Raw genomic sequence first — 18,436 nt, 5'->3', positions numbered from 1 at the left:
TATTCTTCCTCGTATTCTTCAATAGGAGACGCTCATTATGTACTGGGATCTATTCTGCCTCGTATTCCTCAATGGGTGTCAAACAAAACACGTTTTATGATGTCAAAGAACACAACACACCCGATACGGTACGACAGTTTATTCGGTACAAACACTTGGAGTATCCTTCACGTCCTACATCCTTCGTAAAGAACACTGAATCTGTTTAGTGATGACTGGCTGCAGACCGACACAGATTATGTACAGACGTCAACATGGACACAACACATACAGTTAAGTCATTGTATTATCTTACATGTTACATACTTGAATGTGACGTTTTGATAAATTTCCATGTACCCTGCTTTGTCCTGCCGTGTACAACTAAAACTTGTATACCACGTCGCCATGGCAACAGACAGTTTGCCGATCTCTCCTTACAGCGAAACGGTATCGCATAATGTAACTTAACATGGACTTTGTTGCACGTGTTGTCTGGAGCTTACCAGTCAATATGGCGACAAACAAACACTTGTCCTATCAATCCTCATTCGTTTTAAAATTGTGGTACGAGACATGCGTGGTAGCTTTTCCTTCGGGGCATATGGTTTGACGAATCCTCTGAATGGACACAAAGAGGGTACATCATATTGTATTGCCCTCGTGATAGGCCTACATCTTATCAAATAACCATTTGGATTACTCCGGGAACTAGACTGAGAGAATTTTCCGTTTATATCACGAAATAAAAAATGGGTTGAAACTTTGTTGACACAAACTCGATGTAACTTCGACTTTCCCGCTTGCACAGTTTTGTTTGTTTGTTTGTTTATTTTTTTCGGTTTAACGCCACACTCAGCAATATTCCAGCTATTTGACGGCGGTCTGTAAATAATCGAATCTGGACCAGATAATCCAGTGATTGACATCATGAGCATCGATCCACGCAATTGAGATACGATGACATGTATCAGCCAAGCCAGCGAGCCTGACCATCCGATCCCGTTAGTCGCCTCTTACGAAAAGCACAGTCGCCTTTTACGACAAGCATTGGTTGCTGAAGACCTATGCACAAACAGGTTTACGCCACTGTGCTATTTGCAGCCACTACACACATATCCTAACTGGCAGTTGTAAAATGGTACCGTGTGCAGAAAGGGAATTCCACTGAAACGCATTATGGTCACGTGTTACTTTAGGCCCGCGACCTTTGGGTATCGGTCGATGGCTTCCTTGTTTGAGAGATGTTATACGAACATTTTTCGATATTGCCATGGAACTGACGCATTTCAGCTTTATTTCAAGTTAAAGAAAAGTGCATCCCCGCGTATCTAGTGTATTGTGTCTTTTTGTCTGTTACCGTAAATACCCTGGACCCATTCACCACAACAGCTGTGTTCCGTAAATGGCTTCACGAGCCCCCATCACTATCATATTTATCATAACAGTATGGAGATATCATGCAGTGGATAATCGAGGCTGAATAAAAAAAACCTTTGTGGGCGTTGGGCTAGGGCGATACTTCTAGCGACTAGAATTGTTATTGTCAAATACATCGAGTGGTCCTGCTCCAAGTTCCGAACTCATTCATACATAATATTCTAATCCAGTCCAGATATACAATCATATATGGTTCAATCCAAACATACTGTTGTTCCTCACAAAAGCAAAAGCTCTTGGTATCTATACAGAAAAAAACGCAGTTAACAACAGAATATATACCCTATGAATCCTTCTAGTTTCAGCAATTTATTGGCTCAAAGACGCACGAGGGATTAACAAACTGAATCCATGTTTTGGTCGATCGAATATTTAAAATTATTTTTTGCCGAAACGACTTTGGGCTACATAGAACGAAATGCACGTGCAAAAGTGCCGCATAAAACTGGTGATACGGCACGTTATGAGTGAGTGAGTATGGTTTTACGCCGCTTTTAGCAATATTCCAGCAATATCACAGCGGGGGACACCAGAAATGGGCTTCACACATTGTACCCATGTCGGGAATCGAACACGGGTCTTCGGCGTGACGAGCGAACGCTTTAACCACTAGGCTACTCGACCGCCCCGGCACGTTATGAACACATAACACAAGAGCACCCAGGAAATATGTCACGTTTAACCGCTTTACACAGAGAAGAGACTTTGGTATGGCGCAACATGGAGCCACGCACGCCGCCATTGCAAGGACGCTTGGATGCACCCGTGTCACCATCACCAGATTGATGCAACGTTTACAACAGACAGACAGACAGGCGTAAAAGCCCATTGAAGACCACCACATCCGGAACATTCATCTCCGAAACCGCTATATTACAGCGACGGCAACGACAGCGACGGCAACGACAGCGACGGCACTGGGACACAGAGTCACTCGACTGACATATATATATAAGAGTTAAACTGCGCCATGGTATCTCAGCGGGCTAGCCATATTATAAGAGTGAGTGAGTTTGTTGTGTTTAACGCCGCTTTTAACATTATTCCAGTTATATCACGGGGTCATGTTCTCCGATTAGAGTAGATATTGCTTTACAGAAATGATGGTCGGAAGCGAGTATACAGACGAGTAGGTGAACGTTTGGTGCCAAATTGTGTTCAACACGTTCAGCCACTTGGGGGCGGTATCTGCGGTGATGTCAAAACGAGGCTCGTTGTTATTTACGACACTCTGAATCGCCATCGGCAACATTCAGCAACAGCCAAGTGGCATTGTCCTCAGCAAGACAATGGGAGACCGCATACGGCAAGGCTCAAACAGAACTTTCTGAACAACGTGGCCATTCACGTTTTACCCTGGCCGGCATGTTCTCATGATATGAACCCTTTATGGGATCTCGTTGACCGAAAGATCAGAGGACGACCAACGGCTCCAGTCAACGTCAAGATCTGGAACAACGTCTCCTTGAATGGCAGCAGATTACTCCCAACGTCATCCGACGTTTGAGGTCATCGTGCGACGTCGTGTTCAGGCGTGCATTGATGCCCAATGTGGACATTCTCGGTATTAAGTTGGTTTTAAATGTGCTTTCGGAGTTTTTAAAGCCGTGTTCAACCATTGGTGTGACAGTGATATTGTGAAACTCACTTTTGACCGCCATGTGTCTTTGTGTCTCTGTCAGTAGTAACGTTTTTGTTCGGATACCATGAACAGTTTTACACATTACACAGCTGTAATGTACTATATACATATTGACTTTCTACATGCTTTTGATGTTCTTTCATAGTCTTTGAAACTCGTGGTATACTTTATTTTGGATATATGTTTTTATTAAATATTCTATTCGTTACACGGGATTACGGATCATTTGAATTATTTCTGCACTTTTTGCACATAAAAACAATTATTTCCCGATGGGCAGATCTGTAGTTCCGATTTGTGGAGTTATTCTGTAACTATGTAATCTGTATTGAACTATTATCGATATCAAACAATTACACGTTGAACCAATGGATCACACCCAAAGCATCAGACAAAACAAACATTCTCCAGAAACAAATATTTTCTTAACACCAACAACCAACATATATTACTTACAAACAAAAATAGAAATAGTGACATGTTTAACTAGCAATAACCTCACGTGACGTACATAAATATTATTACATAAGACAATAATATCTTCTACAAAGATATATCAGAACGGACATATCAATATCAATAGTACCTGATCGTTTCTAACATATACTGATGAACCGAAATAAGGGAACGGCACAAAAGTCCGTATTTACCCACAAGATAATGTGGTGACAGGGTGGTAATTTATACAGAAATAAAGATTTTTTTCGAAATAAAAAGGAGGTTGCGCACCCCCGCACCTCCCCCCCCCCCCCCCCTCTGTATCCGCCCATGTATTTTACTGTTTGTCTTAATAATGTCGATATGAAACATTTGTTACATGTTCCGTTATTTTATTTCATCAGTATGTGTATATATAACATACATTTAGTCACCTTTCTTCATGTTTCATTTCACAATCTCATTAAAATCAAATCTTAGTTCTCGATACCCATAAACAAATATCTCAGGACGTCCTATCACGTCGACGACCTTTCGCGAACTTTGACCGACCAATGAAAAGACAAACAAGAAGTCGATATTAGCCAATCAGAAAGCATGGAATGTCCTCAGATCTTTGTTTAGGGTCAGCAAGAATTCAGATCTGATTTTAATGAGAGTGTTCATTGTACGAAGCGAATTTTCTTTCCTTGTCTTGTAATCTAAACTGATGTGATGTTCCTGTTCGATTTTCAAGAATACATCATCCCCATAAAACACAATTCGTCAATTGAGTGATTTGACATGTGGAATCACCATTATCCATTCAAGTAATTGTTCGCAATCACAGTTTTTTCCACACTGTTGAAATATCAGTTTTTCACAACACACGATTGCCATGTAGATGTGAACCAATCACATTGCGCCAACTTTCAACCAATCAGACTGCTCCATGTCTAAGCCAATCACCACACGCCACACTTGTTGTCCGGATTCATTTTGGTTTTGGGACTGCATTTAAAGGCATCTCTGAAGTAGTCCGAATTTGACACTGTGCCGATAACCCTGAAACCATGGAAACGAGAGTGAGTGAGTGAAGGAGTGAAGGAAGGAGTGAGTGAGGGAAGGAGTGAGGGAAGGGGTGAGTGAGTGAGTGAGGGAAGGAGTGAGTGAGGGAAGGAGTGAGTGAGTGAGTGAGGGAAGGAGTGAGTGAGGGAAAGAGTGAGTGAGTGAGTGAGTGAGTGGGTGAGTGAGTGAGTGAGTGAGGGAAGCAGGGAGCGAGTAAGCCCTGAGTGAGGTGAAATGGGATTTAATGTTGCATTCAAGATTATTGTACTTATACAGACACGCGCATGCACATGTGTGAGGCTGCTTGTACTAGTCGGGGTTTATGCCCGTTAATATGGCTAGCCTGCTGAGATACCATGCCGCAGTTTAACATGAATACCCCACTCAGACACAGTATACTGACTCCGAGCCGATCAATCCTAGTTTTAGCCCCTTAATGCCGAGTAACAGGGACACAGGGTAACAAGTAGCACATTGTTGAAACTCACGAGCATTGGTGCAGTGATGACAAACCCAAAAACATGGCTAGGGCGACAAAAGGATCTGAACCCACGATAATACGTTTCTGGCACCACTAAGAGACGCTAAATGCGATGTATTAGACGACTTGGCTACTTCAAAACAAAAATATTACTGCTGATTGTCAATGTAGCGGCTGAGAAATTCCGTTCCGGGAAGGTATTTGGGCTCCACGCTCTGCTATACACACTCCTCCCTCCACAGTATAGGCCATATAGTAGGCTACTGAGGTTCAGTGGGCAGGTTCGAACCACGGACCTTCTGATCTGAGGTCGGACGCCTTGTCTGCCTAACCAATGAGGTAAGCCCTTCAGGGTTAAATGACCCCCCCCCCCCCCCCCCCCCCCCCCCCCCCCACCCCACACACACACACACACACACACACACACACACACACAAACACACACACACTTAAGATCCGGGGTAGAACTTGTCTCCAGCAATCCTTGCTTGTCGTAAGAAGCGACTAATGGGATTGGGTGGTCATTCGCAGTGATACATGTCATTGTATCTCAATTAATTAGATCGATGTTCGTGATGTCATCACTGGATTGCCTCGATTATTATCGCTTCAATTTTGTTGAGTGTGGCGTTAAACAACAATCAAACAGACATGTCAGCTCACACCTAATTAACCCACTCCCTCAATGACTGTCTCACCTGAACTTGGAGGGACTGTGGGGGTCGGTGATGATCTGGTTGTGAAGAGCCGCATCAGTGCTCAATGAACACCATCCCTGCAAATAAATTCACGTGGAGAAAGAATCAAGATGAGACACGCTTGGTTGTTTCGGAAGGGGCGTTAATGGCTATCTGGTGTGTGTGCACACAGGAGGGTCCAGGCTTCGGGGTGGGTGGGCCCGTTTTGAAAACCAAATGTGGTATGTTTTAGGCAGTAAGTGTATCTGAGAGTGACTTTTGATATTTTGGACCCCTCCCTATTAAAAATCCAGGATCCTCCCATGGTGCGCAGCTAGTAAGGTCAAAGAATGGAGAACATTTTTATTGCTGAATCCAATTTAGAGAAGATATTAATGCCACAATATTCGCCTCCCGTTACCTGAGCAAAGTTGACGAAGAACAGCTGCTCATGTGATAGTTCCAAACCCGGAAGTGGCGGTTCTTCTCCGTTTTCGGACACCCACTTCCGGTAAGCCTGAAACAGACCGTAACAATTCCATCAGTATCAATGTCATTCTTTACCGCTGGCCCCGTTCCGTAAACTGCCACAAGACTGACGTATCGATCGATCAACAAACTAATAAGATCTCTCGTATGGTTACTAGTCCTTTGGATGGGGGCACGGGTGGCCCAGTCGCCTAAGGCGCCGCGATTCACTGTGCAGAGTTGCGTCCTTTGAGCACGCAAGAAACCTTTGATTGTGGGTTCGAATCCCGGTTCGCCCCGATTATGTTTCAAGGTTTGTCAGCACCATACCCGTGCTCGTGGGTTTCACCGAAGTGGTAAACGTCTGAGACCTGCATCACTTCGGGCTTTCCTCCCACATTAAGCTGACACGCCGTGATATAACTGGAATACTGTTAAAAGAGGCGTTAAAACCAACTCACTCACTAGTCCTTTGGTCAAAGAATCCCTCCTTAAAATCATTTGTTTATCGGTACAGTTTGTGTCAAAACACCCCATGCTTGTCAACTGGGAATCCCCAACACCCCATGCTTGTCACCTGGGAATCCCCAACACCCCATGCTTGTCGTAGCCTGGGAATCCCCAACACCCCATGCTTGTCAACTGGGAATCCCCAACTCCCCATGCTTGTCAACTGGGAATCCCTAACACCATATGCTTGTCACCTGGGAATCCCCAACACCCCATGCTTGTCACCTGGGAATCCCCAATACCCCATGCTTGTCGTAGCCTGGGAATCCCCAACACCCTATGCTTGTCACCTGGGAATCCCCAACACCCCATGCTTGTCGTAGCCTGGGAATCCCCAACACCCCATGCTTGTCAACTGGGAATCCCCAACTCCCCATGCTTGTCAACTGGGAATCCCTAACACCATATGCTTGTCACCTGGGAATCCCCAACACCCCATGCTTGTCACCTGGGAATCCCCAATACCCCATGCTTGTCGTAGCCTGGGAATCCCCAACACCCCATGCTTGTCACCTGGGAATCCCTAACACCCTATGCTTGTCAACTGGGAATCCCTAACACCCTATGCTTGTCACCTGGGAATCCCCAACACCCTATGCTTGTCACCTGGGAATCCCCAACACGCCATGCTTGTCGTAGCCTGGGAATCCCCAACACCCCATGCTTGTCACCTGGGAATCCCCAACACCCCATGCTTGTCGTAGCCTGGGAATCCCCAACACCCCATGCTTGTCACCTGGGAATCCCCAACACCCCATGCTTGTCGTAGCCTGGGAATCCCAAACACCCTATGCTTGTCACCTGGGAATCCCCAACACCCTATGCTTGTCAACTGGGAATCCCCAACACCCTATGCTTGTCAACTGGGAATCCCCAACACCCTATGCTTGTAACCTGGGAATCCCCAACTCCCCATGCTTGTCAACTGGGAATCCCTAACACCCTATGCTTGTAACCTGGGAATCCCCAACACCCCATGCTTGTCACCTGGGAATCCCCAACACCCCATGCTTGTCGTAGCCTGGGAATCCCCAACACCCCATGCTTGTCGTCTGGGAATCCCCAACACCCCATGCTTGTCGTAGCCTGGGAATCCCCAACACCCCATACTTGTCACCTGGGAATCCCCAACACCCCATGCTTGTCGTAGCCTGGGAATCCCCAACACCCCATGCTTGTCACCTGGGAATCCCCAACACCCCATGCTTGTCGTAGCCTGGGAATCCCAAACACCCCATGCTTGTCACCTGGGAATCCCCAACACCCTATGCTTGTCACCTGGGAATCCCTAACACCCCATGCTTGTCAACTGGGAATCCCCAGCACCCCATGCTTGTCACCTGGGAATCCCTAACACCCTATGCTTGTCACCTTGGAATCCCCAACACCCCATGCTTGTCACCTGGGAATCCCCAACACCCTATGCTTGTCACCTGGGAATCCCCAACACCCTATGCTTGTCACCTGGGAATCCCCAACACCCTATGCTTGTCAACTGGGAATCCCTAACACCCCATGCTTGTCACCTGGGAATCCCAAACACCCTATGCTTGTCACCTGGGAATCCCCAACACCCCATGCTTGTCACCTGGGAATCCCCAACACCCTATGCTTGTCAACTGGGAATCCCTAACACCCTATGCTTGTCACCTGGGAATCCCTAACACCCCATGCTTGTCAACTGGGAATCCCCAGCACCCCATGCTTGTCGTAGACCGGGAATCTCAGTCGGGGCCCAGGTTCAAATTGGTCCCTAGCAACCATCAAAATGAATCGTGGCCAGGCTCGCTCACATCAATGCGTGTCATCGTACCACTGGTTTGTCCGGCCCAGACAGGATTATTAACAGACCGTGCCACGGGGTTATACAGCTGAGAGTAAATCAACCAGTCTGACAGACAGAACCTACCTCGAAGGATGCCTTGATTCCGCCATTGTCCGCCATGTTTTCCCCAAGGGTCATCTTGCCATTCACCTGAAATGCAATTCCTATGTTAAACACAAGACAAATGGAGTCGTTTCTCTATAAAACTGCAAGACATAGGATCGTGAAGAGTAAAGCATTTGAGATAACTATAAACAATAGCATAGTGTTACAACATTTGTGAGGATTCATTTTGTTAAGGTGAGGTGAGGTGAGGTGAGGTGGTGGTGAGGTGAAATGGGGTTAAACGTCGCGTCCAAGATTATTGCACTTATATAGGAACGAGCTATGTGTGTGTGGCTGCTTGTACTTCTCTGGACTAATTTTATAGTGCTAGCACACTGAGGCCAATGATGTCGCAGATTAACATGAATACACCACTCAGACACAGTACACTCAGACTCCGAGCTGACCATTCCTTGTTTTAGCCCCTTAATGCCGAGCGCCATCTTTTAACGTCTTTTGGTAGGACGCAGCCGGGGATCGAACCCGGGACCTTCCGCTCTCCGGGCGGACGCTCTACCAGTAGACCACGGAGGAGGTCGATTTTGTTAAGACTCCCATTGTCATTGGGACTTGTCATTTGTAAGGTTCATAAGGGGCTGACAATGTATTATTTTGCGATGCAAAGGCAGTTGGGCGTGGCGTGGGGTGGGGCGGGGTGGGGTGGGGTGGGGTGGGGTGGGGTGGGGTGGCGTGGCATGCCGTGGCGCGGCGTGGCGTGGCGTGAGACAAAAGATAGCCAGTGCTTTAAAACACATACTCTTATTCTGAAACAGCAACACGCTTTCTTTTAGACCATTCAGCGTGTACAGTGAACGATTTAATTTGGGGAACAACTATTTTCCTTGTCCATACAAATGTGTTTATGTTGGAGCTTCCACATTTACAAGAAGTGAAGGAAATGCCAACTTTGGACACTTGTAAGTTAAGAGCAGTTCAATTTTGAGAAGGTTAAAGATGACTTCAAAAGTAAAGGATAGCTAAAGTCCCAAGAACAGTGAAGGTTAAGAATAGCTTTTAACTTTTGAGAATTTGTGAAGGCTAAGATCAGCTCTATTTGGAGAAATGTGAAGGTAAAGGAAAACTTGATTACCGAGACCAAGGTGGTTAAGGAAAGCTTACTTAATCTCCTCAGGTACTCACATGGTTTCCTCGGATACTCACATGATCTCCTCATGTACTCACATTATCTCCTCAGGTACTCACATTATCTCCTCAGGGACTCACATGATCTCCTCAGATACTCACATGATCTCCTCAAGTACTCACATGGTCTCCTCAGGTACTCACATGATCTTCCTTAATGGAGAAGCTGGAATACTGGTCCACCAAGCACTTGGCTAAATTGGTGAACTTGGCCAAAGAGGAGTTGGTCCACCATTGATGGAAGTTCCCCACCATGTCGTACTGGCGACCTGCATACAAAGGGAGTGCGTGAGTTGGGTCAATAGTCACTTGCAGTTATCTTCACGTCTGGCAGCTTGATATGGGGGGAAACCCGAAGTGATTCAGGTCTCTCGCGTTTACCACTTTGGTGAAACCCACAAGCACGGTTAATAATAACAATAAGTGCATTTATAATGTGCCAGATTCCATTCACCAAGTGGATGCTCATAACGCTACACTATTATTACCCCGGTCAATGGATCAGTGAGCACTCGATTTTCATTCTCAGCTCCTTGGGGAGTATACAACCCAAGCTGCCTGTGAGGCGCTAGAAGGTTAACAGCCACCATCTGATCCTACCGGGTACCCACTCACTGCTGGGTGAACAGAGGCACATTTCGAACAAAGTCACTTGCCTAAGGAGACACCACATGTGGTACATGTGCTTTAGTGTGGGGCAGGACCGAAGCCCTAGAAACTCTCAGGAGTCAAGCTTCTGAACGTGGTCACCCATCAACTACTCTCCGAGACCGGCGTTGCTTAACTTCACCTGATTTGTGATCTGTGCGCTGTGCACAGGACCACGTGCTGACAGACCTAGAAACATAATTGCCCATCAGGGATTCGAACCCACAAACATAGGCCCAATCATTCTGGCACGCCTATGGGACGCAACTCTGCACAACAATTTGCGGCACCTTGAGCGTCTGGCCACCCGTGTCGCCACCAGCAAACAGAGGCATTGACTGTGTCCTGGGACCTGCACCTTGTACAGGGGCGATTGCTTATGAAAACATATTTCATATTTGGCTCGTTTTTCGATAACGACCTCGGTGAAGATACTGTTTTAGAAATGGTTTTCAGCAACCCATGCTTGTGGTTAGAGGCGATTAACGGGATGGGATCGTGTGGTAAGGCTCGCTGACGTGGTTGATGCAGTCATCGTATCCCAATTGTGAAGATCGATGCTCATGATATCAATCACTGCATTGTCTGGTCCAGACTCGATTGTTTACAGACCGCCATGATATAGCTGGAATATTGCCGAGCATGGCGTTAAACAACAAACAAACAAACCGAGATTTGTTAATCTAAACAGTTGATAGTCCGCACGATTTCGTTCATCTTCCCGAGGCAAACGTGATACTGATGATCTATATTGAGTGTAACATTCATGACATTTATTTTACACACAATTGTTTACTCAAGTTACACATTCTGAGAATTTAAAAATATGAACTTTTTGTCATAAAAGTGGGTCCACCGTCTACAGTACCTTCGTCATCAAAGCCGTGCGTGATTTCATGACCAATGACCATTCCTATTCCGCCGAAAATAAGGGACCTGGAACAGAAACATTTCACTGGCTGTCATAAGAAACACTTCAATTGGTGTTATAGAAAACGTTTCCGTGGCTGTCATAAGAAACAGTTCAATGGGTGTCAGTAAGAGGCGACTAACGGGATCGAATGGTCAAGCTCGCTGACTTGGTTGATACATGTCATCGATCCTAATTGCGTGGATCGATGCTCATGATATCAACCTCTAGATTGTCTGGTTCAGACTTGATTATTTACAGACCACCGTCATATAGCTGGAATATTGCTGAGTGCGGCGTTAAACAACAAACCAACCAACCAACCGTGACAGTTTATAAACCGCACGTTTGCATTCATCTTCCCGAGGCAAGCGTGCCCACTAGCCTATATTAAAGCATAGTTTTAACCCTTGCCACACCAGGGCCACGTTTCTTGGCTCGACCCTGGCGCCACCTCGCGTAGATAACGAGTTGTGCCCCTTGAAATGGAAACGCGATATCCAATGAGATCGTATAGCTTCACAAATATGGCGACTACCATAGGCGACGACCTAGTCGATCAGATAACGAAAACATCCGCGATTTAATCCCTGAAACAAAGACATAGGCAACCGTTGGGGGATTAAAAGATGAAAAATACATATCCGTGTCAACAAGGACAGGCACTGGTAAATCACTGTCATACGAAGGTGTACCAGTCATGGATGTAGATTTTGTGAGCGGTTCTCTGATTGGACTATCCATATATGCGATTGTCCAATCAGATTTAGTGATGCTTGAAAGTGGGCTTGATGTGGCAAGGGTGGAAACAAGACTTTGATAAAAAGGCTAGTCGACGCTCTTTTTTCTTTTTTTTACATTTTTTATTTATTTTTCCATTTCATGTATATTGTTACAAGTGTAGGTATTAATATATGACAGTATTAACACAAGTTATAGTTTCCATAGGTGAGGACAGGCAGGTTGTGTAGGATATGTCGTCTTCTCAAACTGAGGGAGATTATAAATATTTGTTTACAAGAAATAGATGATTACTAATTAACAGGTAGTATGTTTCAACTGCTTCGTTAGATTATGAGATGTAAGTTTTGCCATTTCTGAGCATATTGGTTAAATTGATTATTTTGTTTAGCGATAAAACTTTCCAAACAAATTGTGTCTTTTAGTAGTGAAAGAAATTGCTCGAAAGATAAATCTTGTTGTTTTATGTTTGATATGTAGATGAATCTTTTTGCTAATATAATAATATGATTTGTTACATGGTTTTGAGTGGAAATACCAAAAAAGATATTAAGTTTCGAAAGGATAAAATTTGTTTGCAGGTTGTTATTTAGTCGACGCTCTTGCCTCGAGATGGGACATTGGGTGTTGATAGTTTCGTTGAGAACGACTTTGTCCAGATTAGCGAGGTCTCACTGTACATACAACGTTGAGTGAGGAGACGTTCAAGCACCAGTTCGGACTTTATATAGTAGGTCATATAGTGCAAACTGACCTACCACGCCACAGGTTAACATAGATTAACATAGACATAGATTAAAAGTCCCGTTTCCACCCTTGTCGAACTAGGCTGGTATTATGGAGTTACATTTTGGCTGGACTAACGAGTCTATGCATAGTCCAATCAAAATCGCGCACCGAAATTGAAATCCGATTCGTAAACTGTCGGATCAGATCGTCCTGACCGGGCGCCACCATTTTGTGTGAAGCAAACGCAAGTGATACGAGAGGTGGAATCTGATTGGTCCATAGGAGAGGCTTAGAAGGGACATAACTGGTAATAGCCACTGGTGGCGCTACGATCGAGCCCAGTAATTCCAGCCTAGTTCGGCAAGGGTGGAAACTGGACTTTTAAAGTCAGTTAACTCTTTTGCCTCGGGAAGATGGGGTTAACAGAAGTGGTAAACGTCTGAGACCTGCATCACTTCGGGCTTTCCTGACACGCCGCGATGTAACTGGAATATTGTTAAAAGCGGCGTTAAGCCCCAACTCACTCACTCACCCTTAGTGCCAAGTGAGTTTGGTTTTACGCCGCTTTTAGCAATATTTCAGCAATAGCACGGCGAGGGACACCAGAAATGGGCTTCACACATTGTACCCATGTGGGGAATCGAACCCGGGGCTTCGGCGTGACGAGCGGACGCTTTAACCACTAGGCTTCCCCACTGCCCCCATATTGCAGAGCGCCAGGCAGGGTAAGAACAAGTACCACATTTTAACGTCTCTGGTACGAGGACAGGGGATCGAACCGCCGACCTCCACCTCCCTGGCAGAAAGAGGCGGTCCACACAGCGTACTTACATGGGGTATTCCTTGCTGTAGAATGGAGGCTGCAGTATAGCCGCGGGGAATGCTGGAGGGACAGACGTAATGCATGTTTGAAGGTCACGTGGTAACACCAAAGGAAGACAGTGACTTAAAGTCCAGAATTTAAGCCTGATGGATATTTTCAACTTGGACAACGTGACAATTCAAGAATATCTTTATCTGGTCTCAAGGGATGTCAGACTAACTGTGAACTCATCTTAGCGTTAATCATTAATTCATGGATAATCCTAGCCTTGATTTACATATAATCCTCGCCTGGATTCATCAATAACCCTAGCCTTATAATCCTAGGCTTAATTTACCAATACTCTTAATCTTAAATAAATAACAAATAACGGCGAGAAACAATATTCACTCACCCATCTATGTTCCTGAAGAGGAAATTACGGCATCATATTTTATATTTGTGAACTATTATTTTACAATGCATGAATTAAAAAGAAACATAATTTCTGAGGCCAATGACGAAGTTCTACGTACTGATGGAGTTTCTGTTGGGGCTGTAGAAGGCGTTAACAATGGCGGGGGTTGTCGTCCACCTAAAACAAACGCCATCACGTTTATTCATCGACAGAAACAAATCGACAAAAAAATCAAATAAAAATCCGTTCCAGGATTTGTTCTACTCAATTATTTCCCAAGATGAAACACAATTCATGTTAAGCTTTGTATGCCACAAATACTAAAATAAATTAATGTGTTGAAACATTGAAATCTTTTGTTTTCCTTAAAAACTAGCTTCTGAATATTAATATGTACTGGTAACACATAACGAAGTGAACACCGTCTGCGTGTGACCCGACTCCGAGCGGCACTGATGGCCCAGAGCTCTAAGGCGCCGCAAATCGCTATGCAGGGTTGCGTCCCTTAGTTGTGAGAGTATCCGCTTATCGAGCGCTGCGCTTTCACATGAAAAAAGTAGATATCAAAACTGACGTGCCGGGAGGGCAAGGACAGTTCAGTCATGTAAGGCACCGCAATTAGCTGTGCAGTGTTAGCCGTGGCAGAAACCCATGATCGTGGGTTCCAAATTCGGTTCGCCCTGATAATATTTTTGGGTTTGTCATCGCGTCTAAGACCTTCAGAACTTCGGTCTTTCCTCCCAAAGGTAGCTGATACGCCGACATAATGACATATAGCCGACATACTGTTGAAATCGGCGTTAAACACAACTCACTCACTCACTCATTATCTCATTCTCCTCAACTCTCACAAGCTCGCTACCGTGAAGATCCGGTTAGATAATAGGTCTTCCGCAGCCCATGCCTGTTTAATGGGATCGGCTGGCTGACTGGTTGATGCATGTCATCGTATCCCAGTTGCGTGGATCGATGTTCATGATGTCAGCCACGATTGTAAGGCCCAGACTGGATTATTTACAGACCGCCGCCATAAAGCTGGAATATTGCTGAGTGCGGCGTTAAACAACGAACAATCAAATCACAAGCACTGACTGACTGACTCACACTCACGCGCTCGATCATAACTGGTCACCGCTCCAGATGACGACAGAATCTTAACCCCGTTTATTAGCTCGTACAGATCAGCTTGACTGGGGTCCTGTCTAGATGATAACTACCAATCTCATTTAAATCAGATCTTAGTTCTCGCTACCGCTAAACAAAGATCTGAGGACATCCCATTAGGGGTCACGTCAGAACGATCTTTCATCCGACCAATCAGAGCGTCGCTTACCAGATCATGAAAGTGCCAGTCGGAATGTGATTCCCGATCATGCAGCCACGAAAACTTTAACACGGGGTATTCCGAACGATAGTTACGGGCTTTACGACTGAATCCATACAAGCTAGACCTTCTATTAGCCATCCCAGAATGTTCTTCTTATCAGTTTTAATTTTTGTAATCGAGAAGAAGTCAAAATATGTTTCGAAGCGTCGTCGCCAGTTGAAACTAGTGTCGTAAAGCTCGAGAAAGCTGCCTTCTGATTGGCTAATGTCGATTTCTTGTCAGTCATTTCATTGGTCGGTCAAAACTCGCGAAAGGTCGTTCTGACGTGACCCGTAATGGGATGTCCTCAGATCTTTGTTTAGCGGCAGCGAAAACTAAGATCTGATTTTAATGAGATTGGATAACTACAAGCTTAGCTACATAAACCCGAATGCGGAGTAGTCTCCCTTACTCTTCCCTGTCCACCAGGCGGCGCAGATACCAGGCGTTGTCTCTGACGCGGTCCTTCATTAGCGTCAGAACATTCTCAAAATACGTCGTCTCGTTGAAATCCACCTGAATACACCAAAGGAAAACAAAATGTATTTTTTTTATTTGCTCTTAGAACAAAATGCAGGAAAACAAAATGTATTTTTTTTATTTGCTCATAGAAACAAACGTTCAATAAGATGGATACTACTGATATAAATATTTCGTACAATTTTCAATAATAGAGTTTGAAAAAGACCAATTAAGAAAAATAAATCTTCCCGTCTTTAGGGTTAGAACAATATGCGCAGATGTAACTGTTTTGAACACCTTAAAAAGTAACATCCTAATCAGTTTAAGTTTTGCATTTAAGTTTTGGGGACCGACCACAATATATTCAGGGGATGAATTATGATACAAATTATTTTTTTTAATTTCCGGAAAATACATGAAAATTATAAAAACTTGAAAACAAAATAAATCAATTACATATTTTGTTTCTGACAAATGAATCCTCAGACGAAGTGAGAATGTTAGACAGGGTAGTGCAGGGATGAATCTCGACCCAGAAGCCGATATTTGGCCTTAGGTCTGCAGTAAATATCAGAAACAGTTCTCAAATAATGTTATTATTATTATAATCAATGTTACGGCTTGGTGCGATGACTTGTATTTCACTGACCCCATGGTCAATAGAAAGTGGATGTGGTATATTGCATCGAATGCCGTGTTAAAATACTTTGGACTTTAAGAAATAACAACTGTGAAATAAATCCAGAGTGTGAACAAAGTAACCTTTTAAAGCCCTGGTTGTCCCAAAATGATTTCGCGGACCCTGACTACAGCGTTGTCACAACAGTACCATACTCAACGTCCCGTGAACATCCGGGTTAAAATTGATCCCCAGCAACCCATGCTTGTCGTAAGAGGCGACTAACGGGATCGGGTGGTCAGGCTCGCTGCCTTGGTTGATGCATGTCATCGTATCCCAACTGCGTAGATAGATGCTTTTTATGTCAATCACTGGATTGTCTGGTTCAGACTTCATTATTTACAGACCGCCGTCATATAGCTGGAATATTCCTGAGCGTGGCGTTAAACAACAAGCAAACAAAAAAATCATAGCAACACACAAAAAGTAAGTTTCTTACATCCCCATACTCATCGTTGAGAATGGTGTCATTCAGCATGTTGTCAGGGTAACCGATCTCCTCCAATATTGCCTCGGCCTGGAACAGAAAAAATGTTTATCATTCTAAGGAGCTGTGCATCACGATAAGGCAGGTTGATAGCGGTGGCAATAACTTGCCGGCGTGCTCTGTCCACGCAATTCCCATGAATACGTTGTGTTTAAAAGGGAATAATTCCTTGCAGTTTAGGCAGAGTTGCGTCCCTTGGCTGTGCCAGAAACATATGATCGTGGTTTCAAATCCAGGTTCGCCGGTTTCTTTGAACCATACCCGTGTTTGTGGATTTCACGTCTACCCCCCATCACGTCGGTCTTCGGTCCCACATGGGTTGGAATCCCGGTTCATCCCGATTATGTTTCTAGGTTTGTCAGCACCATACCCGTGCTCGTGGGTTTCACCGAAGTGGTAAACGTCAGAGACCTGCATCACTTCGGGCTTTCCTCCCACATTAAGCTGACACGCCGCGATATAACTGGAATACTGTTAAAAGCGGCGTTAAACCCAACTCGCTCACTCAATCACTCACTTCGGTCCCACAAGAAGACGGCACACCGTGATATAACTGTCCAGCTCACCAGGGGTGCAACTAGACTAATTCTAACCGCAAGCAAATCTTATCATGTGAACCCGCTAGTTAAAGGTTTTTTTAAATTAGAGGCCCTTAAACGCAATTTCCTGCATTTTAGGACAATTTATGTTAGATTTTATTAGCTACGAATAATGGTAATTTTTTATTATATTTTTTATTAGTAATATTTATACATTTTGGACTTTCTTGCAAGAAACATCTAGGATGTCAAATGAAATTTGAACATTAAACGAATCGATAATATTACTTTTATGTGTTTTCTTATGTTCATTGGTAGTATGTAATGTTGTTGTTTTTTAAAATCATATTTTAACGCGAACCGACCTATCAGTATAATGAAACTAATTGTGTGAGCGCGGTTTTCTTTCGTCACAAACCATCTACCACTAAAACCAAAAGTGCGTAAAGATTCCGATTTTCAAGTTGGACAATAAATATCACGTTCGACCGTGTAGAGTTTGAGGTTTACTTCTTTTAAAAAAATTGCTTTTTTAGGTGTAAACAATAATTGTGCTTTCTTTCGGTGTAAGCAATTGCTTTTTTGCTACAGCGGTAGTTTCACCCTGTTCACTCACTCATTATCTCAGATATACCTTATGAAGGGCGTATTTCCGGGTCTGCTCATCCATCCAGGTCGCCTTCCGCAGTAGGTTCTCGAAGGAGTCCCTCAGGTAGCGGATCATCGTGACAGCCTGCAAGGACAATTAGGCCGGTGACAGCTTGGTAAGACTACAGTAAACTACGGTTATAACGAACACGCTTATAACGAACTGACCGATATAACGAACTTATTTTTAGTCCCGCCCTTTGGTTGTATATATGGTGTATATATGCTTATAACGAACTACGGTTATAACGA

The 18,436-nt window shown here is 44.4% G+C and overlaps 1 protein-coding gene across 2 annotated transcripts in view; it reads right to left on the bottom strand.

Moving 5' to 3' along the window:
• Positions 1 to 3,800: 3,800 nt before the first annotated feature.
• Positions 3,801 to 18,436, bottom strand: part of LOC124149597 (endothelin-converting enzyme homolog) — a 48,001-nt gene continuing 33,365 nt past the window's right edge. For both annotated transcript variants that reach the window (XM_048385408.1, XM_048385409.1), the window contains 11 exons: positions 18,171 to 18,269; positions 16,950 to 17,027; positions 15,782 to 15,885; positions 14,122 to 14,180; positions 13,615 to 13,666; positions 11,272 to 11,339; positions 9,900 to 10,024; positions 8,592 to 8,657; positions 6,126 to 6,221; positions 5,726 to 5,802; positions 3,801 to 4,543 (listed from right to left, as the gene is read on the bottom strand). In XM_048385408.1, coding sequence (XP_048241365.1) covers positions 4,444 to 4,543; positions 5,726 to 5,802; positions 6,126 to 6,221; positions 8,592 to 8,657; positions 9,900 to 10,024; positions 11,272 to 11,339; positions 13,615 to 13,666; positions 14,122 to 14,180; positions 15,782 to 15,885; positions 16,950 to 17,027; positions 18,171 to 18,269 — 924 coding nt within the window. In that variant the 3' untranslated portion in view covers positions 3,801 to 4,443. The remainder of the gene's footprint in view (positions 4,544 to 5,725; positions 5,803 to 6,125; positions 6,222 to 8,591; positions 8,658 to 9,899; positions 10,025 to 11,271; positions 11,340 to 13,614; positions 13,667 to 14,121; positions 14,181 to 15,781; positions 15,886 to 16,949; positions 17,028 to 18,170; positions 18,270 to 18,436) is intronic.

Source organism: Haliotis rufescens, unplaced genomic scaffold (genome assembly GCF_023055435.1).
Source record: "Haliotis rufescens isolate VD_foot unplaced genomic scaffold, xgHalRufe1.0.p SCAF_58, whole genome shotgun sequence".
Classification (NCBI taxonomy): domain Eukaryota; kingdom Metazoa; phylum Mollusca; class Gastropoda; order Lepetellida; family Haliotidae; genus Haliotis; species Haliotis rufescens.
Note: the sequence above shows the minus strand (reverse complement) of the source record. Positions and strands in the feature narration are given on the sequence as shown.